This window comes from Cololabis saira, chromosome 16, assembly GCF_033807715.1.
Source record: "Cololabis saira isolate AMF1-May2022 chromosome 16, fColSai1.1, whole genome shotgun sequence".
Classification (NCBI taxonomy): domain Eukaryota; kingdom Metazoa; phylum Chordata; class Actinopteri; order Beloniformes; family Belonidae; genus Cololabis; species Cololabis saira.
In genome coordinates this window covers 22,949,456-22,977,240 of record NC_084602.1, presented here as the reverse complement: position 1 = coordinate 22,977,240, position 27,785 = coordinate 22,949,456, and the positions used below count along the sequence as shown (strand labels likewise).

At 40.8% G+C, this 27,785-nt stretch overlaps 2 protein-coding genes across 9 annotated transcripts in view; one reads left to right on the top strand and one right to left on the bottom strand.

Moving 5' to 3' along the window:
* Positions 1 to 16: 16 nt before the first annotated feature.
* Positions 17 to 14,021, top strand: LOC133462706 (proline-rich membrane anchor 1-like). The gene is made up of 4 exons (XM_061744094.1): positions 17 to 763; positions 1,507 to 1,648; positions 3,992 to 4,124; positions 11,765 to 14,021. The coding sequence occupies exons 1-4, from the start codon at positions 482 to 484 to the stop codon at positions 11,862 to 11,864; spliced, it is 657 nt and encodes a 218-aa protein (XP_061600078.1). The 5' UTR covers positions 17 to 481; the 3' UTR covers positions 11,865 to 14,021.
* Positions 14,022 to 16,259: 2,238 nt separating this feature from the next.
* Positions 16,260 to 27,785, bottom strand: part of LOC133462059 (protein unc-79 homolog) — a 55,070-nt gene continuing 43,544 nt past the window's right edge. For 6 of the 8 annotated variants that reach the window (XM_061743162.1, XM_061743164.1, XM_061743166.1 and 3 more), the window contains 19 exons: positions 26,048 to 26,149; positions 25,497 to 25,613; positions 25,258 to 25,360; positions 24,371 to 24,511; positions 24,202 to 24,240; positions 23,980 to 24,092; positions 23,813 to 23,898; positions 23,249 to 23,422; positions 22,875 to 22,943; positions 22,683 to 22,793; positions 21,436 to 21,540; positions 21,271 to 21,348; positions 21,075 to 21,164; positions 20,796 to 20,971; positions 18,539 to 18,722; positions 17,239 to 17,442; positions 17,048 to 17,125; positions 16,922 to 16,963; positions 16,260 to 16,835 (listed from right to left, as the gene is read on the bottom strand). In XM_061743162.1, coding sequence (XP_061599146.1) covers positions 16,647 to 16,835; positions 16,922 to 16,963; positions 17,048 to 17,125; positions 17,239 to 17,442; positions 18,539 to 18,722; positions 20,796 to 20,971; positions 21,075 to 21,164; positions 21,271 to 21,348; positions 21,436 to 21,540; positions 22,683 to 22,793; positions 22,875 to 22,943; positions 23,249 to 23,422; positions 23,813 to 23,898; positions 23,980 to 24,092; positions 24,202 to 24,240; positions 24,371 to 24,511; positions 25,258 to 25,360; positions 25,497 to 25,613; positions 26,048 to 26,149 — 2,201 coding nt within the window. In that variant the 3' untranslated portion in view covers positions 16,260 to 16,646. Of the gene's footprint in view, positions 16,836 to 16,921; positions 16,964 to 17,047; positions 17,126 to 17,238; positions 17,443 to 18,538; positions 18,723 to 20,795; positions 20,972 to 21,074; positions 21,165 to 21,270; positions 21,349 to 21,435; positions 21,541 to 22,682; positions 22,794 to 22,874; positions 22,944 to 23,248; positions 23,423 to 23,812; positions 23,899 to 23,979; positions 24,093 to 24,201; positions 24,241 to 24,370; positions 24,512 to 25,257; positions 25,361 to 25,496; positions 25,614 to 26,047; positions 26,150 to 27,785 lie in introns of those variants that run through there. The other 2 variants (XM_061743165.1, XR_009784241.1) reach the window with 2 other exon arrangements.

Below are 27,785 nucleotides of genomic sequence, written 5' to 3'. Positions count from 1 at the left end.
TCAGGGTGAGCTGATGTGAGCGCTGCATCCAGTGCGCGGCGGTGATGCTCCCGTATAAAACAGCCCGCTGTATTTTGGCACAGAGGGGGATGCATCACTTTAACCCACGGCTCTGCCCTCCGGACTCGCCCATACAGTACTCAGCCTAGATAAGTTGAGGGGATGTGCGATGCTATTGCGAGGAATCCTGCCACGCGATATTCTTGAAGACCTCTCTCTCTCTCTTCGTTTTATTTATTTATTTTTTATTATTTCCTTCAACTTCGATGGCTTGAGTGGCCCATTTGCACTCATGCTTGCAGCCGAGGAGGGATGTAAGGTACGGGCCATCTACCGCCCTCACATTGCGCGGAGTAGCGGCGTGATTCGGGTCGCTGTTTGAGTGCCACTGAGAGAAGAAGACAAACATAATAAGAAAACTACTTTCCCGACATGTGAATTGTCGAGATTTGCTCTTCACTTCCACTGGCTCGCCTGTCCTATGCTACCGACAACGGGATTTCAAGAGGAAAATGATTGTGGCATAAACTATTTCTGGAGACGCCTGTCACAGATATCGCCGCTGAGCTGGACAGGGTGGATGGTTATTTCCCAAACAGTTCAAGCCTATGTATACTGCATTCATTTGTTGGAAACGCTGCCTATTATCTCCGAGAACAGCGCAAGAGGAATGCTGGTCCAAGATCTAATGCCATTTACTTTAAGTTTTTGGCCTTTTTTCTTCGGTCATTGTCTTCTCTCACTGTTTTTACTTTCATGCCAGGTAAGCAGCGTCACTTGTTCATTTACGCACAAGAGCAGGTCACGCAAATTTAACTTGTAATGTATTTACTGACAGCCTGGGGCTATAAACAGCATATATGCTCAACACACTATGCTTTCCTTACGTGTTTTACGCCTCACCACTCCAGGGCACACCTGTGTTTAGGAAATTCTGCCAGCCATGCATGTGTTGTGAGTTTCCAATAAAGCATATGAAATACATCTATGCGCAAGTGCACACAGACACTCATCTCTCTTGTAGTGGGAACATGGAGTAGCCAGTTGGGCTTTTATGATAACAACATTCCCACCAGGATCCCTGCAGCAGGCATATGTTAGTGATGAGTATTCTAACCTTTGCCCCATGCTGCTGCCTACAGATAGTGATGAGCTGTTGTTCACACACACGCAGTGTTGCCAGGGTTGATGTGTAATGTGATCTGCTTGAGTTTCCAAGTCTGCCCACGCACACTCCTCGGGGCAGCCTGCTGCCCACTCTGCTGGTGGGTGGTTTCTTACAGGGAGCTGGCTGCAGCCGTCGACGTGATACTATTCTGCATGTACTACACACACAGCAGCCCCAGTGACAACAACAGTGGAGCTGTGATGAGACAGGAATGCTGAGAGGATATCCACAGCAACGGAGAGGCCGCTGAGTGTTTGAGCGTAACTGTTTGTGCAGCACAGTGCTGTGTTGATGTCAAATACGTGTAATGAAATCTCTCTCCTCTTCCTTGTCATAAGGGAGAGCTCCAGAAGACATGTTCGCAGACTGTGGCAGAGAAAGTTGGCGAACAGTGCCAGTTGGCATGCCACTGTAGGAGATACCCTCCTCTCCCTCCGCCACCGCCTCCACCGCCTCCCCCACGGTTATTGGGAACTACAGGTAAGAATTGGAGCTCCCAGGTTTCACACCATCTCCCCTCAACTCCGTCTATCTCACACTGTCTGCTCTCGGCCCCACAGTTGGATCTCACTCCTAGCGTGTGTGTGCAACTAATCTGAAGTAACTGTTTTGTGCAATCAACCCCTGGAGATTAGAGCTCGAGTGCCCGTGCATGGGCACAGTTTTGCACTCGTGCATCTGTGCCTGTAATAGAGCCAGCAGGATGTTGACAGCTGAACACAGGACTAATTTATGCAGGGTCTGACCTTGGGGAGTACCCAGCTGCCTGTGAAATCCATGCCCGCTGGGCTGCCATGCTCAGTGGTTCAGTGGTAGGGTTTCCCCTGGAGGACCCCCCTGATTAGAACACAGATGAGTTAATTAAATTAGCCAGTTACGACAGAGATAATGGGCTAAAGAAACAACCCCGTAGTTCCAGTTTTGTTTTGAAGTTGAGTTGCCAGCACAAAGTTTGTGGGTGTATGTGTGCCTGTGCACAGCAGGCGTGTACAGTATATCTGTGTTGATCCATTGCTCATTGTGGCTGTCCCTCCACTCCACGCCCCCTTTTCCATGTTTCTGGCAGATGGTAAATCCACTGACAGATAGCCAGTCATATTTTACTGGCCCTCTTGCTGAGAGTTGATATGATTTGTATGTCATCTCAAGCACCTTAATGAACAACCGCTGAAATATGGGACGGGCGTTGCTGAGGATGCAGCCTTTCTGAGCTATTACTGTGACACTTTAGAGTTACTCACCCTGAGCCCTTAATATTACGAGGAAAGAGGAGTACTTAATCTTTGAGCAGTGAGAGGGTTTTAATCAATCATTTCCAATGATTTTTTTTCAGTCTGGTCAATGTGGATGGATTACTTTTTTCCCTCTGACTCACCGCATGTGTTACTCAAGAATCAAGAGTTATAGACCCTTCTGTTATTGTTGTCAAGATGTCTGCGCGAGTGCTGCGGTGGCCACCTGATACCAAGCAAAAGTGGGGGTTTGAGAGTCCATTTGTGACAGATGCATGAGTGCACCTCTGAACGCCTCACCTCATCCACAGTATATGAGGCTTTCATAAACAACATGTGAGGATGAATGTTACCATCTTATCTTCCTATCTGACTCTACACAGAACCATTTGTAGAGGTGGGAACACTATAAATAACTGATTTAAACTTTGTTTTTTTCCCCCAACATGTAATCTATAGAGACACATTATTATCTTGATATTCCCTGTGCAGCCTAATTTGCAGAGCTCTTAGAGCTGAAGTACTGTTTTAAACTGTTGTCTTTGATATTGCATTGAACATGCATGGCTAACATGAAAACTGGGACAATGACTATTGTCTAAAAGCAAAAAAAGAAAGAAAAAGAAGAAAAAATTGGCTGTTAAGTAAGAGTCTGCGTGCTAAAAATGGTATATGAGGTTCTTTCAAAAGAGCGTGCTTTATCACAATGAAGTAGATTCTTACCACTGACTGAATTAAATCCTACAGCCGTTGACAAAACGCAGGATTAAAATGGAAGTTTGGCTGAGAAGAGCTTTTAAATTCACAGTGACTTATGATGTGGCTGCGGAAATATGCTGTACTGGAAAATTAGAAGTTACTAAGTATTTGTTGCTGTGCTGGAAGCGCTTAGTCTTGTTCAAATAAAATAACACTCCATGCGAAGTAATGAGTTTGTTAGTTCCAACCCTGAACACATTGTTCGGGGTGTTTTCTAGGGTGGGTTCATTAAGACTATATTTGCATTCAAATAGACATCCACGTGACTATGAACTGATTTAGAGATGTTGGGAGAGCATCAAATGCTGCGGAAAGAGAAGAGAGAAGTTCATCATGTCAGATATGGAGTTGCTGATGCACATAACGTTATAAAACATTCCTGGTGAGTAGTCCTGTTCCACAGATCCAATGTGGAAAGAGCAGGAGGTTCTTGCAACAGTAATTGGTGTAGACAAGAGTGCTGGTGTAAGGAAGGCTGACAGGACCTTAAATGATTCATGGTGTCGGGTTGGATATCTTTGAACGGTGAACCCAAGACCTACAGAACAGGCGAGGACACAGCTACTTCCCAGCTCAGAGAGCAGGGAAGAAAATCACCTCCATGCTCCTCTGTCATCGTGTTGTATAAGAGTTTAGCCAAGCCCCAAGCGACTGATAACAACACCCAGGTCATTACTGTGATATAATAGTAACAAAGGGTTTGTTATTATAATTATTTTGAACATTTCTGGGTGGGGGGTGGGGGGTATTTGACATATTAAACAGTTTTACTATCTTCTGCATCTGCACCTCTCTCCTCCTGTATCTTCTCTGTCCATTTCCTTTTCCTTAGTGGCGGAGCCTATGGTGCCGTTGTTGAGGCCATGGTGGGTGGAGATGGACATTGTAGTCCTCGGGACAGTGGGCTGTGCATCACTTGTCTTCCTCCTCTCAGCCATCATCATCTGCTATAAGGCTATCAAAAGGTTAGATGCCCCCCTTCCTTCTATTCTGTTTCAGTAATTTCCCTCTAAAATAATTCAAAATGATGACAAAGTGGAAGAAAAACCTACAGTAAACAGGTTCCTCCACATGTTTGCATTTTTGCACATCCAGGACTACCTGCATGATTCCTTACCTTTTTGCTGGAGTAATGGAGGAGACTGCACTGCATGCACAGTTATTAAGCAAACTGCATTTACAAGGATTAATCGTGTTGTTGAACAACTTCAGTACTTTTAATAAACCTCAAACCTGAACCATAAAAAGTGGAAAAGTAAGTTAGAGTTCTCAAAAAAAATGTATGATTTAGCAAATATTTGACAACAACAATATAGATAGAAGCTTTTCCATGCCCTGTCTTTTATTCATAGCATTTATTGTGTCATGACTAAGTTGCAAAATGACAATTACTTCATGTTTATGGTTTATAAACGTATTCATTTACCAAAACGGCCACTCTTCTTTCACCTGTTGTGACCCTTCCATCTATGGAGTCACCTAATGCCTTTTCAAAGACTTGTATTTTCTTCCTCTGACATGCAGCAGGTTTTACATATCAGGACAAAAAATAATAATCTGGTCTTAAAATTAGGTTAATACAACCTCAAATGAACAACACATACAAAACTTGGTGAAAAAAATACAGAAACAAAGAATGCAAAGTCTAAATACACACCATAATTCAGTAGCTTATAAGCATTTATGTCCTTATACAAACAAGTCTTATATTAAAAGAGAGGGTACAAACTTGTGAGCGTGACTGTATATGATAAAACATTGTTCTGTATGAAGACCACATCCATAATGCTTCTTCCTGCACCACTGCTTATAGAAAAAGTCCTTCAGAAACTGGGGGCAGGTTTGGAAGTCAACTTTTTGGCCATTCTCAACTCAAAAGGGTCCAGCTCACTTATACTTAAAGATATAATCCCATATGAGTACTGCACCTCTACTTGAATTGGTGCCTTACACCTACGGTAGTAGTGATCCACCACAGGCTCATCTTTCTTTTCTACCAGCCTTTACAAACCAACGTGTTATTTTGGTTCAGTAGAGGTGGAATTCAAGCTCTCTTTACATAGGACACGTCTAGATGCTCTTTACACCTCGGTCTCCTGACACTCCAGGTAGGTTGTTGTTGTGAAATTTTACTTGTATCTAAAAATGTATCCTTTTTTCCCCATGGTCCATCTGCCGCTGTTGACTGTAAATGTTTGATTGTCAGGTGGTCACATCTCAGAACGTCCACTGCTAGTCCCTGCTGTGTTACGTTAATGTGAAAAACCTTTTATGATGTTTGACTTATCATTCTGTCTTCTTTTTTGGGGGGTGGGGGGTGAGGAGCTATGAGGTTATGCAGCTGCTTAATGTTATTACCCTTTAGGGTCAAACTAAGGGCAAATATTACATAATTAAAAGGGCTGTAAAAGTCAGTGAGAAGATCCACATTGTTTCATCATGCAGAAAAATCCTATTTCAAAAAAAGAAAACATTGACTAAAGTGATTAAAACAATGCTGCATAATTTTTTAATTCACTTAAGTGTCTAAAGCTTCAAAGCCAGTTTTGCGCGGGTGAACACAAGAGGCAAGCAGAGGAATCCCAAGACACGGTGGTTGCTGCCTTTCCTCCATTTGGTTCTTTTTTTTTTTTTTAAAGGGGCTGTGTGAGGTTTTAGCCTGCAGCATTACCAGACCCAATTTTCTATGTAACATCACGGCAGCATGGTGTCATACATGTGCTCAGACATCAGCATATATGTGCGCAGACATATAACAAACATTTTCTTCTATTGTTCAAAGGAGGAGATGCATGTGTGGATCCATGCATACACACAACACTTTTAAATATATACACAAATCAACTTGACATGCTTACACTATCTATAAAACATTGTGTTGACTTTTATATGACCATATTTACTAAAATAGGAGCTAATCCACATTGTATCTATGAATTTTTAAAAAGCTTTAGTATCATACGTTGTTATATTTATGAAACTATACTTTAAGCATGCAGAGCAGACATGACTTCTCTCAGCAGGACTCTATTTCTCTTTTCTTTAAACAACAAATAGGCAAAGTCAGGCGGTCGGAAGTAATGGGTGGTTGGCTCAGGAATTCATTATGGCAATTCTCCAGCCCCCTGTGTAGCCAAGGGGCACCTTTTTTAATGCAGCAGTGGTAAGAAAGTGTTGTTGCGATACAGCTCTAGCCCCAGACCCAAGTTATTATTTATGAATTAATTTGCGCAGTCATTCAGTTGCGGGCCACATCTTTTATACATGCAAGCGGGTCATGTCCTGAAGCACAGTGGGCTCTAGACTGCAGACTTTGTGCCATGCCAAGCTGCCCTTAACTCTAACTGAGGAGGGAAATGTATACACAGCCAGACTTTACTCATTTGACATTGATTAGTCGCTGTCCAGTAGTAGAGCAAGGCAGAGAAAAATGAGACTCCCTTAACTTTTTGTCACGGATGGTCGAGTCATCCATCATTCCTGAGAGGAAGGCAGAGGAAACGACCTAGTGAAAAGGACAGATAAAATGTTGTCCACAAGCAAGCAAAGGGATTAATTGAGCGTTTAGTCAATAACAATGTGAGAAAGGGTTTGTCAGTGAGAACAACACAGCCAGTTATATATAGGTCTTCCAGCCCCTCACTGCGTTGGGCTTTCCCAGTGAAAATCAGCTGGCCGGGGGCCAAACAATGTGCGCCACAGACAGTAGAAGAGCCGGCTCTGCAGGTCCCAGCCCTCCTGGCCTTTAGTTATTTTTTACAATCTTTGTCTGCCATTTATCTGTCAGAAGCAAAGGGACTGAGAAGAAAAAAAAACACTTCCATACAATTCTATTCAGAGTCCCCAGCACCAGGGAGCCTGGTTTTTGAGAGCTTAGAGAAGAGGATTCAGACACACGCTGCGTTTCAGTGTCGCTGTGCTATCCAATGCAAAAGACATGATGCTGCAGTCCAGGCAGTCAGCCATCTGAGAAGCCAAAACAAATAAAACTCAAACCAAGTGACTAATGAATGCTTTTCCCAATCACTTACCGCTCTGGGAGGCTTGTCCTAAGGCATATAGTACATCCCTGCAGGTCCTGTCCAAGATTAAGAAACAAAATCCAAATACTTAACCAGAAATGCAATTAAAGAAAAACACACTAAAACTGTTTAAAATGCAGCATTTACTGCTGCATTATTAATATCTGTTGTTTCATTTGAAAAAACTGCTAAACCAGCACCAACACAACTGGTGACAGATTTTTGCAGTCTGTTTTTATGACACTTTGTTTTAACCATAGAATGTTACCCTAATTTCCAGATGGCCGGCGTGATTGGAAACAGCTCAACACATGTCCCAATTTCACTATGATCCCTTCCCCAAACTTCAGACAGGAAAGTGTGCGGCTTGATTGCACAGCTTTGTTATGAAATATTCATCTAATCTGTGAAGTGTTGTGTTGCCACCTGCCATGTGTCAACAGCATGCCATCTATTATTGAAAGCCCGGGTAGAGGTCGGTTTGAGGCCCCGGCGTTCTGCCCTGCGTGGCGGCCCGACATGACATGGTCAGTCTGAGCGGAGATTACACGCTGGGAGAAATCAACGAGAATTTTGTAACAACACAGATACAGAATCAGCTAGAAATAATTTATGGAGCTGCTACTTTTTCTTCCTTATCTTTTATTTTGCCTGTGTTATAAAGTGTTTTGATAAAGTAATCAGGACAGAAGCTCTGCAGCAAGCTCATTTAGTCCCTTAACACTTTGCTTTGGTCTTTAGAGAGATTGCGGAGGCTTCTCTTACTCAGATGAATCTTATGTCACAAATATCTTATTAAAAGCACATTAATACCACACTTCTGTTTTCTTTTTATCTTCCTTTTTGACACTAAATGTGAATGAAGGGGGTATTTAACCCAAAATGAGATACCGTAGTTCTCATCCTCCTCTATTCCTTCATCATGTGTATCAGTGTACTGATACCCAAATCTAAGATACAATGTGATTTAGGATTTTAGGGTATCCTACCAATACAGAGTATATTCTTAACACTGAATTAAAGAATGTAAAATATATACACAATTGTAGGGCTCTAGATTTTTAGTTTTAAGCAAACAAATCTCTTCATCAAATGTTCCCAATAGATCTTGCTGACAGACAAACAGTTCTGAAAATATTCTGCTGCCTAGGGTCTGAACTCATGCATACTGGTGAGCACAACAGCATCATCATTTGTATGAAAAGAAAAAAAACATTTTAAATGTCACTGGATCCATGCTGACTTTGTTTTATCCCTGCTTTGTTTAATCTATTTTTTTGTCTCCCTTTGTTCCCATCTCTGTAGGCTTCCTAAACATTTTTCGTGACATACATGTAAAATGAAATGTTGTCAGAGCCTTCAAATTTAGAAACATTTTTTACTCATTCTAATCTAATTTAATATAATCACTGCAGAACAATTGTAAGTCCTCATATAGGAGACAACTGGGCTTGTGTCGTTTTTTTCTTGAAAACATTTCAAATGACATCTGCAAGGATTCTTTAGTGCAAATGGTTGTGAAATCACCTGGGGAGGAAGCTTTTTTTTTAAACCTTTATTTCATCAGGCAAGCAATTTAAGAACAGGTTCTGGATAGACTATAAAAGAACTGGACAAAGTCTCAAAGTGGATGGCAGTAGCTACTGCTCCCAACCCCCAGTTAATCCAAAAATAGGCAAATGGATGAATTGAGATGAAATAAACTTGGCAGTTGTTGGGAAAGCTAGCTAGCTCATGCTAACCTATGATGGAAACTAAAGTGATCAAAGATCTGATTGAATTGTTTTTTGTTTTTTTTTTTTGTTTTTTTTTCAACCACTTCTTTATTTTCCTGATAAAATGCCTGAGGTAGTTTCGGAGCATTCTGGAAAACATTCGCACTCAGCATACGTTAGACATTGGTTTGTCCCTGCCCCACAGTCCCACAGTCTTATGCTACGACTGCTGTGTTTGACTGTAGGGGATTCCAAACCTTAATACCTAAAACCGTAATAAAATGAACAATATTGTTTTATATAATAATTTAAGGGTCTGAAAAATGACAAAATGTCAAAAACTTGGTCAAAACTCATTCAGCATTGTAGAATTTAGGCTGGCTGTTTTAGAGAGTACTCCCATTGGAAGCCATTGATTGTGTTTAAAACTTGTTATTAGCAGCCAAATATCTTGGATATTTGATGGATCGATGGCCAAGTTGAAATCATTCAGTGAACTCCTAATACCCTGCATGGTTTTGAGTTATTATCATCCCCAATGGTTCTATTTTAAGCAGAAGAATCTCCAGGCTTGCATATAAACAACTCTATCCCTCAGAGAAAATGTTGGTCTATCCCAAATCCCTCGGCTACAGCCGCATCACCACCACCCCCACAGCAAAATGTGTTTTCACCTCAAGGAGTTTCTTTTCTAAGGCTTTCCCCGACTCCCACAGGGACTTGGAAGCATCATCTGTCCTAAATGGCCAGCATGTGTCCCTAGTCTACTCAGCTATGCAATTCCTCCCAGATGACACACGTCTTAGTCATAGCCTCATATTTTGCTTTTATGAATTTTTATTTTATTCGAAGCCAATGACCAACTTTCATGACTACCAACAAACCATCACAACTTTGAAGTAACTGCAGTGTCCAGCATTCACTGGAGACTCATTTATTTCAGGCGACAATTATTCAAGTTAAATTATTCAAAGAAATCCAAAGAAAACAACCCTGACTTTAAAGTAATGTTCAGTCTCTTTGATGGGAGGGAAATTTGCCATCCCTAGAGCCATGGTGCCAGAAAAGTGTAATTCAGGCACTTTTCTGGTGTCTAGTATCTAAAAGTCTTGTGTTTATGTAATTTTGTTTACCAACTAGTAAATAGTTAGTTTTTGCTTTTACCTTTAGCACACGTGTTCAATTTAAGCAGCATTTAATAGTTCATTGTGTAGGCTGTACAGTGACCTCTGGTGGCTCAAATTCCAAACTGGACTCAAAAGTTAGAACAATAGTGTTGTTTTGGTCCTGATTGGTTTAATTAACCAAATAAAAGTGTGGTTTAACCCAAAGCTGAAGGTTAACTTGATCTCACATCAACCAGTAGATGTCTATTTTCATGTTTGCACAAACCTGATACAGGTAAGTTTTAACAAGAGTGTACGTAAGGATGCATCTCACCCAACACACACATTTTGTCAGTATATAGCTTAACTTAGGTCCATTCAGAGTGGCATAGATAGATTAAAGACCAATAATAAATATGCATACATTGATAGTACATTATTTATTAATCAGGATCATTACACAGCGTGGAAACCAAGCACACTTGACTTTTTCTTATAGATCTATTTCACTTTGAACATTGTATGGATTTATTTTGTATGTATATATATATATATATATATATATATATATATATATATATATATATATATATATATATATATATATATATATATTGTCTTGACGTGGTCTGATGCACAGCTTTTTCTTATGACTGATGACTATTACTAAAATGGCCAATGGCTAGCCAGCCTGTTCACTGATGAAATAGATCTGTTCATATTATTTTGTATCTGTACTTTTGTCAAGTGTGTTAATTTATGTTAGTGGTGGACTTTTGACTCTTTTGACATAATAATGGAAAGTGATTATCCATTTACATTTGGCAACATTTTACAATGAACTAATAAAATTTCATATTCAGTCCAAACAAGCAAGAGCATTTGCATTTGCATTGCATTATGTCATTTATGACCCTACTTACTCCTTTCTTAAACAGTTTCTTCACTCCACAACACCTGAGAAGGTCGAAAGATTTGTGTTGGTCTTAAATGAGAGAGGCTGTCAGAGTTTAAGTAGCCAGGATGGGCTTTCAGAGGAGAGGAGGGGAGGGGAAGGGCTGAGTTAAGATGTTGCTCAGGGGTCCTTTGTACCGGTGAAGGCAATGTACAGTGTTGAGTGGGACAATGACTGTACTAACTGTATTCAGATCTGTCTCTGAGTTACGTAAGCCCATGCAAGGGAGAGCAGCTGAGGGGGTCATTGCAGAAGCTACAGTACGCTGGACAAATATAATAACCACAAAGGCATTAAGGAGTGCGTGAAAAGGGCTGCATTGTATGATACAGCTCTTCACAGGCCAGTAGCAATGAGAGGATTGTGGCTTACAGCTTTATTTTGCAGGAGAACTAACTCACAGGACGAATAGAGTCTTGCAGTGCAACCAGTGTTGGAAAAGAATTTCACAGGGGGGTTATGTATTGATGTTAATCTCAAGTTGTTTTGACAGCCAAACATACTCATTACTTAGGGGGAAGATTGCATCTTCCAGTCCAAGAAGGTAATTGCCTTAGCCCCTGTGTTGTGATGTATCTTTCCCTCCTGTCTCCTTGCAAAATTAACCTTTAAACATTGAGCTTATTAGAAAGGATAGCTTAGAACAGCATATATCCAACCAGAGCAGCTGGAAAGATCTAATCAGCCTGAAGGTCAACAGACTAGAAACTCTACTTAATGACATGGCTTGCAGGTGAAGCTAAAAGTAAAATCAAATCTCTCTTGTTAAAGAATTCCTCCTCACCTTGTGAAAATATTTATCCACAGGAAACCACTGCGCAAAGAGGAAAATGGAACAAGTCGAGGGGAATATGCCATGAGCATCCGTAACAAGAAGGCCATGGGCAGGAACAACACTGTGGTATAGAAGGTCTCCTGTTGTTAACAGAAGTGACTCATCATTATATTTCACCTTATCCTGAATACAACAAACTCCTCTCACCTGGAATGCAACAGGGTTTCACCTGAGGTTTTCAAAAAGGTAAACCTTTCCTCTTTGCTTGGCATGTTGCCCGGACTGAAGACACCATTCAGCTTAAGAAGAGCTGAAAAGATGGAAGGAAAAAATATGAAAGGACTGAGAAAAAGATCCAGAAATCCCCATGGTGTCAAAAGTGGCACAGCAGGCTGAACATTATGCTCTTAGTTACAGCAAGTGTTGCTGACAGGCTGGTTGGCTGCTGGCTGGTGAGGGACTGTCTGCCAGTCCGCTGCAGATCCAGACCTCATGCACTGTTGACATCTGCAAAGGCAAGAGAGACAATACAGCATCCCTGCAGTCCCGTGGGCAGCCAGACAGGACAGCCCATCAAATGCAACAAATAACATGCATGCCGTTTTTACAGAGAATGCAACATTTTTTTATAATCCAGTCCTCACTGTTATTTTCTTCTTTTTTTCATTCTCCATTTTGAGACAGATACTTTGTGAGACTTTCAGTCCTGGCTCCGAGACGTGGATTCATCTGACTATGCAATTTCAAGAAATCCATGTTTCACGAAAGCAGGAGCAGAGACATCAACATTAGACATCTTAGTTATTTTACCATGTAAAAAAAAAAAAACTTAAAAAAAAAACAACACAGAAGACCTAGGCTCTGTGTAGTATACTTAAGCAATTTGTGTATTTATTTGGTCTATTATTTATCTTTGCATTTATTTTTCTACTTAAATACCTGTCCTGTGTTTTACTCACATCTTTTCAAATCTTTAACATCTTGATGAATTCACCTTATTTCTTGATAGATCTGTTTTCTAAGTAATTTATAAACTATGTAATTAATTTGTGATGCTCTGAGGCTCTCAGCCTGCTGTCAGTCTGTTGAGATGCTGATGCAGAAAACAGCTTGCTCTGCAGAGAGTTTTGCTATCATTTGTTCTGTCATCTGGGTGTTTGATATTCTTCTCTCTGTATCCTTGAGACTTCAGCTAAAATGTCAGAGGTCTCTATAACGTGCTATGTGAATGTGTGTTTTTGAAACTATATTTTTCTGCTGCATCATTTACTTTATATCATTTAATTCAATGCAAGCACACCTACTATCAACACTCATCTGGTTAAATCTTGTGTCCCCAGTCTTGGGGTCAGCTAGATGCCTTTAGCCATGTTTTGTCCAGATTTGACAATCTTCATTTTTTTTTATCTGTCAAGGAGGGCTTAACCCATCACTATACATGTGGGACATGAGGCCAGGACTGACCTTGTGACTTGTGAGAGACAGAAGACGTAGCTGGTAGCCAGGGATCAGGTTGCACAAATGACGGCCTCAGCAGGGACGGCTGTGACTCAGTGCTGTCACAAGGCAACCTCCACATCCCCACTGGTGAAAAAAGAAAAGAGCTGCAGTGGAGCATTACTCAATGTCACTCTGATTTTTCTTTTCTTTTCTTTTTTCTTTTCCTTTAAATCTGCGTGTGCCTGGGCGCGCATGCATGCGTTGTTCGTATGGGTGTGCATCTGTCCGTCCGTCTGTCTGTCTGTGAGTGTGCATGCAGATGAGTGTACTCAGTGAGAGTGGGCTGTGCTCTGTGGCTGTCGGTTAAGTATAGATATTGACTAAACGTTGAAAATTTGGAGGAAAAAAAAAAAACAACAAAAAAAACCCACATGCTTGCATTTAAACATGCACAGGCATTAACTTAACAGTATACCCCACCATGTACCTATATGAGAGAAATGATGGATGCATGAATGTAAATACTGATATTTAAATATCTGCCTTCTGGACTGTTAATTCATGTACAGTGTAACAGATCATACATTTATACATAGTAAAATTTAAACAATGTGCAACCATTTAGATCTATGTCACTGTTGTCATGTTGATGGAGCAAGCCATTAATGTATATATGGCAATCAATAGTACATACACAATTTATGCATTAAACCAAATGGATAAAAAAGATGTGCATAAGTTAATTTCACTGCTGGGTTTTTCAGTTGTAAATAAAACTGTACAGAAGAACAGACCTACAGTGTATTGTGTTTAAAGAGATACATGCAGATATGTGAATGTAACATGAAGGGGAGAAAAGCTGTTCTGAAACTGGTTAAAGTGATAAAAGTGAACTTCTTGTATTCAGCTTGTACCGTTCATGTGTCGGGCAAAGCTGTGCTGTCCGCATCTGCTGGGCCCCCCGCTGCTGAGGACATGTTCTCGGTCTGTCTCACACTGTGTCTTTAATGAACTGCAGTTATCAAGCGCATTTCACCCCATGGGGCTTAATGACGCAAGCCAGCAAACTTATAGGTTGCATATTGTGCCAAAGCTGGGTTCTGTCAAAAAGGAGGTCACCAAAAGTCATCTGTGTACATTTGTGTGAGATGCAAACATTTTTGCAACTTAACCAAGAACAGTAGATACTAAAAAAAAAAAAAAAACGCTACTTTGTCTGAAGATACAGAGTTTATTGTACAAAACACCTCCAAATAAGGTTGAATTCTAACAACTCATGCTCTGACTTCTATTTCATCTGCACATCATACATGAAATGTAGCGAGTGATGTGAAACAAACGAATTGGCTAAACCTATACTATACAAGTTGATAAAGAAGAGCACTGAAGAGGAATGTCGATGAATTATAATGTGAAAGAGGAGCCATAGAGTACTCTGCCTTCGCTGCTTTAGATGTGCAACTTGATGGTAATGCCGATGGACACTGTGAGCAATTTAAACATTCATGCATTGTCCGGCCAGGGCGCTGTGGATTTCACTGCAAGAAAAGCAATGTGACAGCACTAGGCATGGGTTCCAGGGTTTGTCATGTCTCAACAAGTTTTTGTGTCTCTCAGAGGATACACTTCAGAGCAACAAGGGTACCGGTCCACACATTCTTTCAAATATATGTTCTTTAATCAAGGTACAACCTCCAAAGCAGGGACCTGGTGATGCATCAAGCATGTATGTGAAAAAAGGAGATTGCAGAGTCCTTCCTTGGCTGACCTTCACAATCTCTCCGAGGACCCACTCACACCCTCTCTTCTGTCGGTCAGTGTTAATTACCCTCAGTACCTCCAGCTGCCTGCTCATCAGGTCTGCACTCCCATATGGTCGGCAGACAGGCAGGCAAGGGCGGGGAAAGTGCTGGATACCTGTGGGACACTGATTACATAAGCTGCTGCTAATGAGAGAGACTCTTTGGGAAAGGGCTGTGAGTTCAAACGATCACAACAGTGGCAGTGGCTGACAGATGCAACCCCAGAGCAGAGGGGACTTGATTAAAGATACACACGCTTTACACATACACCGGTGCACATGCAGGGACACATGCACGAACACACCTGCACCTGCACACACACTCACACGCGCAGGGTCACAGCAGGAGAGGGGCTCTTTGATGAGCTGAGGCTGGAGATTGATGAGAAGGGCAGTGCGGCCTGATTCAGCTAGCTTCAGGTCATCAAGGTGTGTGTGAGTAGTCAGATAAGGAATTACTTATCTGGCAGACACCACTCAGCGTGAGTTTTTCCATACATTAAGTAGCTAAAAAGTCATATCTCTATACCTATATGCCAATCATATTTGGCTTATTTTTGTCCAATAAGCTCTTTTTTCCCAGCAGAATTCATTTATATCATCAGATCTAATTCATCTTAAAGCCTGATAATGAAATCCTTGCAGCAGTAAAGATCAAAACAAAGATTAATGCCCGGCTCAGCTTTCGAGTCCTGCTGTCATGTCATCTGTTATTCTCAGACAAGAGCTCCGTGGTAATACAGTTAGACCTCACAACAATGCTTAATCACAACAAACCACATTAGTCCAAAAGGTAATTGTGTTTGTTTGGTATATGCGTGGGCCAATCTGTTTCGCTGTTGCCAATGAAGAGGGGGATGGAGTGAGTGGGGCGGGGTGGGGTAGCTTTCCACTTTCGGGTGAGCACAACCGAAATAGTCTTGTTTACCTCCAATGTCTGGCTCCGTGTTATCGAGTTACGAAGCTACTGCCACAACTCAGATTGGCCCCTGATCGATCTGAGCCCCGATAACGTAAGGCAGCATGACTGACAGCCTGACAAGGATCTCAGACAGGAGCTGGGTAATGCATGTCATGTCGTTTTCCCGCAGACACCTGAAGTTCAGCCTCTCGTCCAAAAAAGCAGGCATCAGAGGTGATTTTATCGCACCTGCATATGGTTAACTGGGGTTTTTCAAAACCGTCAAAGGCCAGTAAATGTCACATTTGAATTTCGAAGGGGACGGCAATTCATAAGAAAAGACTGTGTCTCATTGCTTAGAAAACTTTGTATTTTTTATTATCCAGCTTGCAACCAAGCAACTTAAAAAGTGACAATATATGAATGTAACAGAAAGAGTATATTTGAGGTCTAACAAGCATATTTTTTTCCCACACCCTCACTAATACTGGCCTATAGAAATGCTCCTCCATCATCTGACTCTTCAGATCAGTTGAAAAGCTCAGTTGGGCAGCTGACACACCATTTACCCAAACTTTTAATCACCAGTTCCAGTTCTAGTGCTTTAAAATAGTATAGATATGCTGTACATATACAAGTGTCATACTGGAAGTGTTGAAAATAATTCAGTTCAAACGAATTCTGTTTATGCAGGAGCCTTTTTTTTCCCTTTTTTCTGGTCACAAGTTTCAGCCGTAGCAAATAAATGCTACGTAGGTGAGTACACAGCAGATCACATGGGGTAGAACTGGGAAGCAGCTTCCGACGACTGGATTTCCACTTGAGCCATCTTAAACTGGGTGCACTGGAGCCATTTGCGTAGGGCAAGTGGTGGAGCCCCCGATGCCTGGCCCTGAAGACACTGGTGGTTCACCCTGTTCTGGATGGCCTGCAGGCGCAGCTGCAACCCTGCAGATAGATGCTGATGGAAGAGGGAAGAAAAGATGGCAATGTATTAGTTTGTAATCTAAGGAAATGGAGGTTACAGGCTAATTATAAAAGCCTTACCTTAAGGTTCGACTGAATCATGGGAAGCCACATAGGAATTAACTAAAATATGGAATAAGAATTAATTATTAGGCGTGACCATATACAGTATAATTGGAGTACAGAACCACTGAAGTGGAGGCAAACCTTGACAAATATGGTTGAGTTGCATTCTTGAAGGGCTTCCATCAGACTGATGACATGAAGACACACCATCTCCACCATCTGAGAAAGAAACAACGACCTGTAAGTGTATCTAGCAAAACTATTGTTTTCCTCGTGATGTGAAAACTTCCATGTGCGATTTCCTGTTTTAAGAGAAGAAAATGAGCACTTACCACTTTATTGTGGTCCATAAGCTGTAGGATTTTGGGTGTAACCCCACTCCAGAACTCAAGACCGGTGAGGATGGCGCAAGAGGAAAACTCTGTTTGGTTCAGGTTTTGTAAGGATGGCGTAGCAGCCGCCTGCTCGCAGTAGATAGTCCACAATTGGGCAAACATAAATGCGTGGAATAGTGAGCACATGTGCAGCACAGACGTCTGGGGACAATGGGTGGAAACGCAATAAAAAAAGATCAGAATACAGGTCATCGGAAATTGAAGAAACTTTGTTATTTTCAGACACAATAAAAGGAAAGATCAGTGAAGTCTACAACATCTTATCAGGGGAAGGTCGATCCACTTTTCAGTTATTAAAAAATATTTGGGAGAAGGAATTAGGCACAACCTTACAACAAAAAGCCTGGCTAAATATCTGTGAAAGAGTACATTTCCCATTTACAAGCAATAAAATTAAGGAAGATAACTTTAAATTCATCCACAAATTCTACTTAACTCCAATAAAAATGCATAAAATATCAAAGGATATTTCATCAAAGTGTCCAAGATGTAAAAAGATGGAGGGGACATTCATGCATATGTTCTGGGAATGTGACCGCTTACAAAATTATTGGAAATCAATTCACTCCCTAACACAACTAATCCTGGACAAAACATCTGATTTAAGCAGCAGTTTATATTTATTAAATGACACATATCATTTACAACTACATAACAAAAAATGCAGGATATTAATTTTGATAACTTACTTTGCAAAAAAATGTATACTTTCATTTTGGAAGAACGATTCCCCTCCATCTTTTAAGACTTTCATTGACCAAATCACAGCATTTCTACCATTAGAAAAGCTAACATTGGAAAAATATAACCGTGGCCATCTTTTTCAAGAATTTTGGTTCTCATTATTTTCTGGCTTAGAGCTTCATTCATTGTAAACTTCATCGTACGCTGATTGCTGTTTTAGTGTTGTCATTTACTTTATGTAACCTATGTATCTGTAGGTATTTGAGTTTTGATGCCCCTACTGTTACTTTTTTTTTTTTTTTTTTTTTTTTTTTACAGTTTATTTATTTCGTGAGCATGTTTTTTGGGGGGGGTGGTGGGAGGGGTGGGTTGTAGGCGAGATTTGGCTTGTGTGCACAAAAGAAAATTATAAGACCTACTGTTATTTAGGATGTTTGTGATTGCCTTTCTTTTGTGAAATAAAAAGATATTGAAAAAAAAAAAAAAAAGAATACAGTTCACGGTCACCAAAAACTTGATGTGACCAATTGAAATGAACCATGCCAGTCCAGACCTTTGACTGTTCTGGGAAGCCGGTCAGGATGACTATCAGATGATCTGCGATGTGGGAGCCGGCATCTAGAGGGATGGGCATGCAGGATGTGGAGCCCTGGTGGAGGGCACAGTGTGTCAGGGAGCCCAACAGAAGCCAGGACAGCTGACGGATGTGGGATACACACTCGATAAACTCTTTTGGCCTGAAGAAAAAAAATAAGATAAAATCCAGACTCATTTTAAAAATCAGCTCACAGTACAGCCTACCATCCAATAAAACATTCCCAAAGATCGTAGCTGGAAGTGGCATACAGCAGAAACATGACTTGCACAATATAAGACTGTTGCCAGCATCTCAGATTATGTCCAGTTCCAAAGAAGAAATGGATGCTGCATTCAATGTTAACTGGGATTTCTTATATCCAAACAGGAAATATCACACAGTCAAATAGAGTCAACGAAAGAGAAAGAAAAAAAAGCCAAACATTTTCTTTCCTTTTTTCTGCCAACAACCTTGTCCTAATGTTCTCCTAAATGAATACATATTAGTGGGACTGACTGATGATTCCGTGTCCCTACAAATGTTGCTGGAACAAGGAATTGTGAGATAGCACTATCTCCTTTCCTTTCATAAAGGATGGTCCTGTGTATTCTATAACAAAGGAGACTAAAAGAAAAAAACCTGAAACCCCTTTCCTTCACGTTTCTAGACATAACAGAGCTCTTATCACGACGGCCACTTAAATACTTCTGAGCCATTCTTCAAGTGACTTTGATGAACTCTACAAAGTAATCAACTTCTCTCATGAAATACTCTCTTATTGGCCAAAGTCTTTACGGTGTCATTCAGTTTAATTCACTCCAACGGACAGGTGTTGGTGGTCCTTCTGAACATAATTCTGGGATAATAAGACTTTTCAAGTTACTATTCATCTCTACTTTATTTGCCATATTATGGCTATATTTGCTTATACATACTGTATATAAATATGTTTTATTTCATAAAACATTATAATTAGAAGTCAACTGTGGCCTGAACAGTTTATAAACTTCCTGTGGGCTAACAATCTGCAGGGAGGGCCAGATGAAGTGCTGTGTAGCCACCGAGGGCACGGGCAACGTCGTCCCAACCCTCGGACACGGAAACTGGCTCCTGGGACCTGCAGTGTCCCAAGTTGGGGTTACCTCAACACACAGATTGGGTTCTGGAAGCAATCTCCTCAAGAGGGACTGGACCTTGTTCCACTTCAGAGCTGCTCATGGGGAGAGGCATCAAGTCAAAGAGGGATTACTTGTTTTCCCTTGGCTGGAACCCAGTATAGTGGGGTTTTCTCCCCCAGTACATGAGAGGATAAGTTCCCTGCTCTGACGCTTGTTTGTCCCTAATGCCCCAAACTGCAGGTCAGAGTACCCAGCATTCCCGGAGAGGGGTTCTGTTGGTGGACTTCTGTGGTAGTTATGGTTTGTCCACAACAAATACCATGTTTGAAAATAAGAGAGCCCATTGGTGCACGAAGCACCAGAATATCTTAGATTGTAGTTCGACTTTATAATTGTATTTTTGGATTTGCAGCCATATGTTCTGCACACTCGGGTGAAGAGAGGAGCTGAGCTGTCAATAGATCACTACCTGGTGGCAAGTTGGCTTGTTGGGTAGGCCAGTGTGTACTTCCCAGAGGTGCTCTTGCTGATGACAGGGCTGGGAATCAATCCTGCAAATCCTGCATTTGGTGGTCACAGCCACCCCAAATCTACAGCAAGGTTCCTAAATTTCCTTTGGGATCAATAAAGTATCCATCCATCCATCTATCTATCCATCTATCTATCTATCTATCTATCTATCTATCTATCTATCTATCTATCTATCTATCTATCTATCTATCTATCTATCTATCTATCTATCTATCTATCTATCTATCTATCTATCTATCTATCTATCTATCTATCTATCTATGAAAAAATTTATAATGTTGTGTTATGTTTTTTGAGTTAGTGGTTACTTCAATCAGATATATGCTCTCAAACACAGAAAACTTTATTTTTTTCATTATGCATCCCCATTAAAGAAGAGTAATTATCTGATGTGACGATAGTTTTCTTTTGAATGAAAAAAGAATAAACAGTAAAAGAGGAATAATATAACATTTTTGACATTTACTTGGCTTGATACACAGCTAAGTCAGTGTTCTACCACATAAAAAACCCATAAATCTTATCACAAACAATTAATTGAAATTTGTAATGTAGTTTTAGTGCTCTTAGTTGATCGTTCTTACCCTTGTTGCATGGTGGATGGGGGATGATAAAGCCAGGGAAGATAACGGACCACAGCTTTGTTATCACGGTGATTGCCTTTGCTGATCTCCATGGCAGCAACTTGTGCCAAGCCCACTTTCAGGTTGCCCCCAAAAGTGTCCTCGTGCAGGGGCTGACAGCAAGCCTTCATATGGCTCTGAATAATTCATTTAGAACGAGTAAATATCAAGGATGAACAACAGAGGGGAAAATAAAGATATCAAGCTATCTGTGGCTCCAACGTGAGCAGAAAGACTTACTTTAAGTTTAGTTAGTGTGTGCAAATCTGCAATGAAGTCCAGGAGTTCACTTGTGTACTGCCGCATGCATTCCATTGCTGCCGTTGTACACTGTTGAGAAAAAAAAAATGTTTATCACGAAGGTCTGTCTGTACTTCCCCCTGTTTTATGAGACTTATCTTATTAACACTGCACCACAATAGGCTTTAAGTCTCACCACTGGCAGCGTCGAGATCATGTGCTTTTGGATGATGGTCGATTCTGCTAGTCGGGTGCCAATATCTGCACAAACAAACTGGCGACATCCACAGGATGTTTTAGAATTGTGGCATTTATAGCTTTGTGGGTGTCGATATACAAGCATGAAAGACGTCATTTTTACCTGAACTAGCAGTAACAAGTTTGTGTCAGGCACAGGAGTCTTGAACTTGAGAGCCTGCAGAAGCTCTAACACCACAATGCGGGACATGTAGAACTTATCTCTCTCCTGTATGTGAGGAAATAGAGAGTGGCGTAAATGTACTGATGCAGCAAGACTGCCTTTTTCTATTATCACTCTCCCTTACTCATGCTGCGCAGAGAGCATAAACTCTGTGGCTTGAATAGAGGGAGAAGGACAGGCAGCGGGAGGGGAGGGAGGGCAGCTGGGGAGCCGGAGAATAGTGAAACCAAGGAGTAGATTTAGGCCAGCCCAGATCTCTCCTCCCTGAGTCCCAGGCAGCTCAGATGAGGCTGTCAGACTGCCTTCTCCCTCCCCGAGGACAGGCTGCTCTCTTTGTTCATCCCTTCCACACAAAGCCCAGCTGCCTGTTTACAAACCACACTGTCATCTTCTGACTTCCAGTTTGCCTCTCTCTTTCTCTTCACAGTCATGTTTACTTATGTTTGAAACGGGCACATGTTCTTCTGCCCATGCAGAACACAGAGCTGTGACTGACATTGCTTCCCTGCGGGCTTCGCTCATGCTCGTACCTGTGCACAACACTCCTAGACACGAAGGCATGTCCCCAGCAGAAGCGGAGAAAACGCCTGTTCTTAAGCTCAGAGTGTCGAGTCACAGATGTTGGGCAGTGCACCTGTGACAGATGGTGCACAATGTGACAAACTCTGCCACATTTAAAAAGCCAGATTCAACATCTGACCTCTGAGACTAACTGAATTAAACAGAAACTCCTAATCGCGCTTCCCAGAATCTTCACATTCCTACAAAACAATGCCACGGGACGACATCCAAAAGCAGTTCCCCATAGCAGCTCTGGGTGTTAAAATGCGGATATTACAAGGTGAAGAATTAATGGGGGTGTAGAAAATCAATACTGCAGGAGACATAAAGCATGTGGAGCTGACAGCGGCAGAGGAACAAGAATTCAACCACTGAGAATCGCACCATAGATCCTCAGCCTACAACACCAGCTAATCATGTTAATCAGCCCTGGCTGACTGCTTACTTAATCATCTGAGGCACACGGATACATTTCTGCATCTGGGGAGTTAAAGAAGTGGGTGTAGCACTTCAAAAGTTATGCGTGAGAGGTCGACATTTTTAATACTGTGGATGAGCTTAACTCGTTTAAGAATGCAGAGCTCAGCGTGTTTTACACAAAATGTGTAAAACACGCACAAGACTACCTTGTTGAAGCCTTTGTAACACAGTCCACACAGCTCTACCAGGTATGACAGACTGAAAGTGCCATACTGGATGACAAAGCTCAGCAGCTTGGAAAAGGGCTCCAGGAGACTCTGTGAAAGATGGGAAAGTGTTACACATTAAAAGTCCAAATCTTACCAAAATGATTTGCGAAATCTCTGCTTTGAACTTACTCGAGTTGCATTTGTGGTGGGGATTTTCAGAAGGCAGATGATAATCCTCAAGCTGGAATCCATTGGACACTAAGCAGAGACACATTGCAAACATCAATAAATAGATAAATAATAAACCAGACAAATCTGAGCTGCCATCATGCTTTTAAAAAGCAGAAATTGAGAATTATTGCAAAGTGCATTGTCGTGCTCCTAGATCTGGTGTACATACTAATCTGACCTCTGAGGTTAAAAGCGTCAGAGTCAGATCAATTACAATTTAAGACTCTCCTATTGAACCCGACAAGGACACTGCTCGATGCTTTTTGCTGGAGCCGTAATCACATTAAACCATATCAGACCATGACTAAGTGAGCGGAAGAGTTGATATCTACCTTCAGAGGAAGCACAGAGGGCAGTTTTGTGAGGAAGGTCTGGAACTGGTTGCAGATGGTCGTCCACAGGTTGCTGGGAGAGTCCATGGGGAGAGCCTCCATGAAGGTGGCGATGTTGTCCAGGCAGTGCAGCATTGTGCCCCCTGCTGGTAGACTCTTTTTGTTGTTCAAGCCCTGGAGGGCACAGAGGCATAAACCATAACAGGGTTATATAATGGAATTTGGAAAGCGAAGATATTTCCATTTAACTGATCATTCACTCCTGATCAATCACAATGTCCATTATAAGAGCAGGGGGATCAGAAAACACTGAAGTGCAAATAACCACTTGGTGACCTCATGCATCAGTGGCTTCTTGTCATTTCTATTTATTTGATGTAACAGTAATAATAAAGTGGCACAGTGGTGCAGAGTACAGCAGGTTTCCAGAAATGCTCAGATGAGTTGCTGTTTTAAATGGTCTTGTGTTTAACGTGCAGCTTGAGCCAGGAAAGCTTTTACTTTGACAAGAGCTCTCCCTGCTGGTTGAATGACTTGGCATGCATGCATGAAGAAAAATCGCACCTCGAGCAGCATGTTGAGAGCTGCTATGGAGCTCAGTTCGTTGAAATCAATCAAAGAAGATGCTAGTGTTCTCAGAAAACTCCCATCTGTTAAATAGAAAGGAAGAAGATGTTTGTATGAGCAGGAAGATGTTAAGTCGGATTTGTCCTCATCAAAAATAAGCAGACCTTTGATGTTACTCTGGAAGAGCTGGGGCAAAATGCCATTCGGAGCCAACTGGTGAAACACACAGCGCAGGAATTGTTTGGCCACACCTGCCACATTGCCAGGGATCAACATGCTGGAAAACAGCACAGGGAATGTGCGTGACAAGCAGTCGCATTTCACACATAAATTCGTCTGTATGAGCACAGTGAATAAATGAACATATTTGTGTGACGGTTTTAAACCTCTCAGCTTGTCCAGAGAAATTGCCACTAGATGCCAACCTGAAAGAAATCAAAGCAGCAGATTAGGATTCGGGGATGAATTATGCATGAGTTCTAAGAGCAAGTTACGAAACTTCATTTAACGATGAGTGCTGCGTGGATGGAGTTTGCAGGAGCTGCTGCTCTTTACCTGCCCACAGACTGCATGATGTCGAGAAGCATTGGAGCCGCCAAATCAGGGCTGAGGTGGATAAACATGGAAAGAACAACCACTGCAAGGCCGAGAGTCTCCTCGTCATATTCTTCTAACACGGCTGCACAATCCCGACACCTGGGACAAGGTTAAAAAAAACACACCATTATGCATTATGGGCATTATGATGACATTTTCACAAGAATGCCTGCAACTTATGAATAGAGGTAACACTTACTGCAAATCTCTTGGTGGATTTTAACATTTCTTAATGATTTGAATTATTTATTCCAACGTTGTCCATTACAATTTCCCAACAGAAACATAATTAACCAGTGAAATATAACAGTGGGTGCTAATTTTTGGTTTCTTGGTTAGCATTTATTAGCTTTATAGCAATCGGCAAGCTGAGCAGGCTGATGCTCCTTTGAAGTGTTGGATTCACTTTTTTGTCCTAAAGATTTTGGTTGTTGTTCGTCCTTAGGTTTTTACCTTAAATGTTGTAAAAATTGGTTTTCTGAGGGAATTCTGTACACATAGGGAAATATTTCACTCTCATGTTTCAATATCCAAAACATGCTCTCTGGTGATGATGATGCACTAACTAACCATAATAATATTAATAATAATGATAATAATAAATATATATATATATATATATATATATATATATATATATATATATATATATATATATATATATAATATATATTTTAAAAGGATCTTATTTCACAAATATGATATATTTACTGACCTAAAAAATATTTTTTTTACTGGTAATAATATTGGCTTATCACTAATCAGAAATGATCTACTGAATATTCACCAGTATTGATCTCAAGGCAGTCAATTAGTGACTCTCTCCTGCTGAATGATTAATTCACCTGTCGGACATGGTGGTAGGCTGCTCGTCGATGAACTCCTCCGGCGCTGGAACAAACATGCTGACTGTGCTTGGTGCTGAGAGAAGACTGGTCTTTGTGGGACCTGCCAAAGAAGGAAATGTGTTTTCCTGCAGTTCGATTTCAGCAAATAGATAACAAGAGACTTTTCTTTCCTTGCACATATCAGCGAATGCAAGTACACTATCAAGGTGTTGTTGTTTTATTCCCAGAAGTCTCACCGGTCTCCCACGTGCAGATGTTGTGTGGTGCACTGGACTGATGCTCCAGCTGTCTCTTCATCAGCTGACTCATTGTTAGAGCCCCCAGAGATCCTCGCTTCACCTGACGATACTGAGCTGGAGGTCAAGCACAGGAGAAAAAAAAAAACAGGGTTGAAGTACCCGCTGAACTTATTTCAGCTTTCCTGACAACACAAGTGTTCATGGCTACATAAAAAAATGGAGGAGACACACAGAGATGATCAGTATTATAAAATACATCACGAGGACATGGTTTATACTTTTAGCCCAGTATCAGATGAATTATATAGTCAAAGCAATAGTTTAATGATTCATTTAATTACTAATACTTTAGGTTGTTATAGGTTTCATGAATTAAATGTCAAATTATAGCCGTTTTTTTTCCAGCTCTGATGAAAGTTACAAAAAAAATGGAAACTGTAAAATGTTTGATTGTAGCCTAGAAATTGACAAAAAATGCAATAAAACAAAAATAAATAATTAATCCCCAGGTGATAAACAGATTTTGTAGTGAAGTTTTTGCATCCTACTTGATACTGAAGAGCGATGGCTTGTTTCAGGCATAACAGCTTCAAGTGTTGGGGCTGAGGCAGATTCTCGTGGTTTTTCCAAGGTAGACATAACTTTGTGATCTGCAAGGCAATATGAATAAATGATGGGCAGGGCATTGGCATCAAAATATATGCCATCCTGTGCCACAGACTATTTAACGACAGCCAGGAAAAACTGCTGAATAAATGCCTACCAGCCTACCATCAGCTAGTGTTAAATTAACCTCTTCTTATGTAAAGTTACGTGATTTGCCGCAGACTTTCCAGGTTAGTTTGATCTCACTGATGTTATTTATCAAAATCCAACTGATATAAAATAAAACCTTCCTCTTCTACTGCTCAATTATTTTTAAGTGTTGAAATGTTCATATTTTGGCATCTTCACTACTGAATAACATGCGTTATGGTAAAACTGAATAGATCAACAGAAAACACGCAACATGGTGACAGATGGCAGGAGGGGTTGATGGAGTAGAGATCTGAGGCAGCCGCACATGTTTGAGAGTGCTCACTGATAATAATGCTGATAATATGACAATGGTACGTTGGTGATCGAATAGTAAAACTTATTTAATACACTGCATTTAATACAGAAACATGCAATATGGCGTTGCTTGCAAAATCTTAAAGAAGACAATTGAAGAAAAAGGAAGATTTCATATACGGTTGAAGCGATTTAAAAGAGAGAAATCAAAGATAAATTTAAAAGAAACGTTAAATGAAAGTAAAATAAATAAGACTTGTAGGTAGAAACTATTGTGGATTCATGACTTAAGTTTTGTCTTTTTTTGAATGTTATGAGTGAGGTGCAAAATAACAAAAATGGTCAAAAGTGAAATTATTCCAAGGTCATGGTGTCATTGAACTTAATGCAACCTCACTGTGAGCTTTAGAGAACAATGAACAACTCATTTTGGGATAATCAGTGGAATTTAGCAGTAACTATCTTTTAACAACATGAAATGTGGGTGAATATGTTGTACATTAAGCTTCTCTTGTGTACACAGTATCCTGTTTAAAAAAGAAAAAAAAATGATGGGGATCATGCACAAAATAAAACGGACTGCAAAGATGCTCATAATTTACACCCAGTATCTAATATGAAGTTCAAAAGAGCAGGTTCATATATGTACTGGATCACCTATTCTTTTAACGGGAGAAATGTCTGAAGGATTTGAAAGTCTCAAATTTCCTTTTAATAAAATATGTGTATTATGTGACATATCTTGACTGGAGGCAGGTCATCTTCAATAATGAGCGATTCTGCGATGATATGTATCAAATATACAGTAATGTACCATTGTATTGCTTGAATAGATAAGGCATCCCATAAAACTTACCTCTGCCATGTGCATTAATGCACCCCTGCACCATGCTGTCCTTTGAACTGTGTGCAAATAAGCTGTGTGGTCATTCTCTGTTTTTAGTATGGGAGATACTGCGTTCACGTAAAGAAAATATGATATAGGTGTTCTGTTTGTTTGTTTGGTGTCATGCTGAAGTTTTAACTTGCACCCACGGATGCACCAGCATAATGTGTTAACTGGCAATGGTTTATTCTTAGTTTTCTCGTGCTAATGCAACCATTTCCATTGTATAATTGTGTCAGTGTCCTTTTTGCAGCTATTTCTCCAGGTTTTTATACAATCTCTAAATGATACTGTGAAGCAGAGATACTGAAACCGTTAATTCAGAGTGGCATATCCTTTACCGTAAT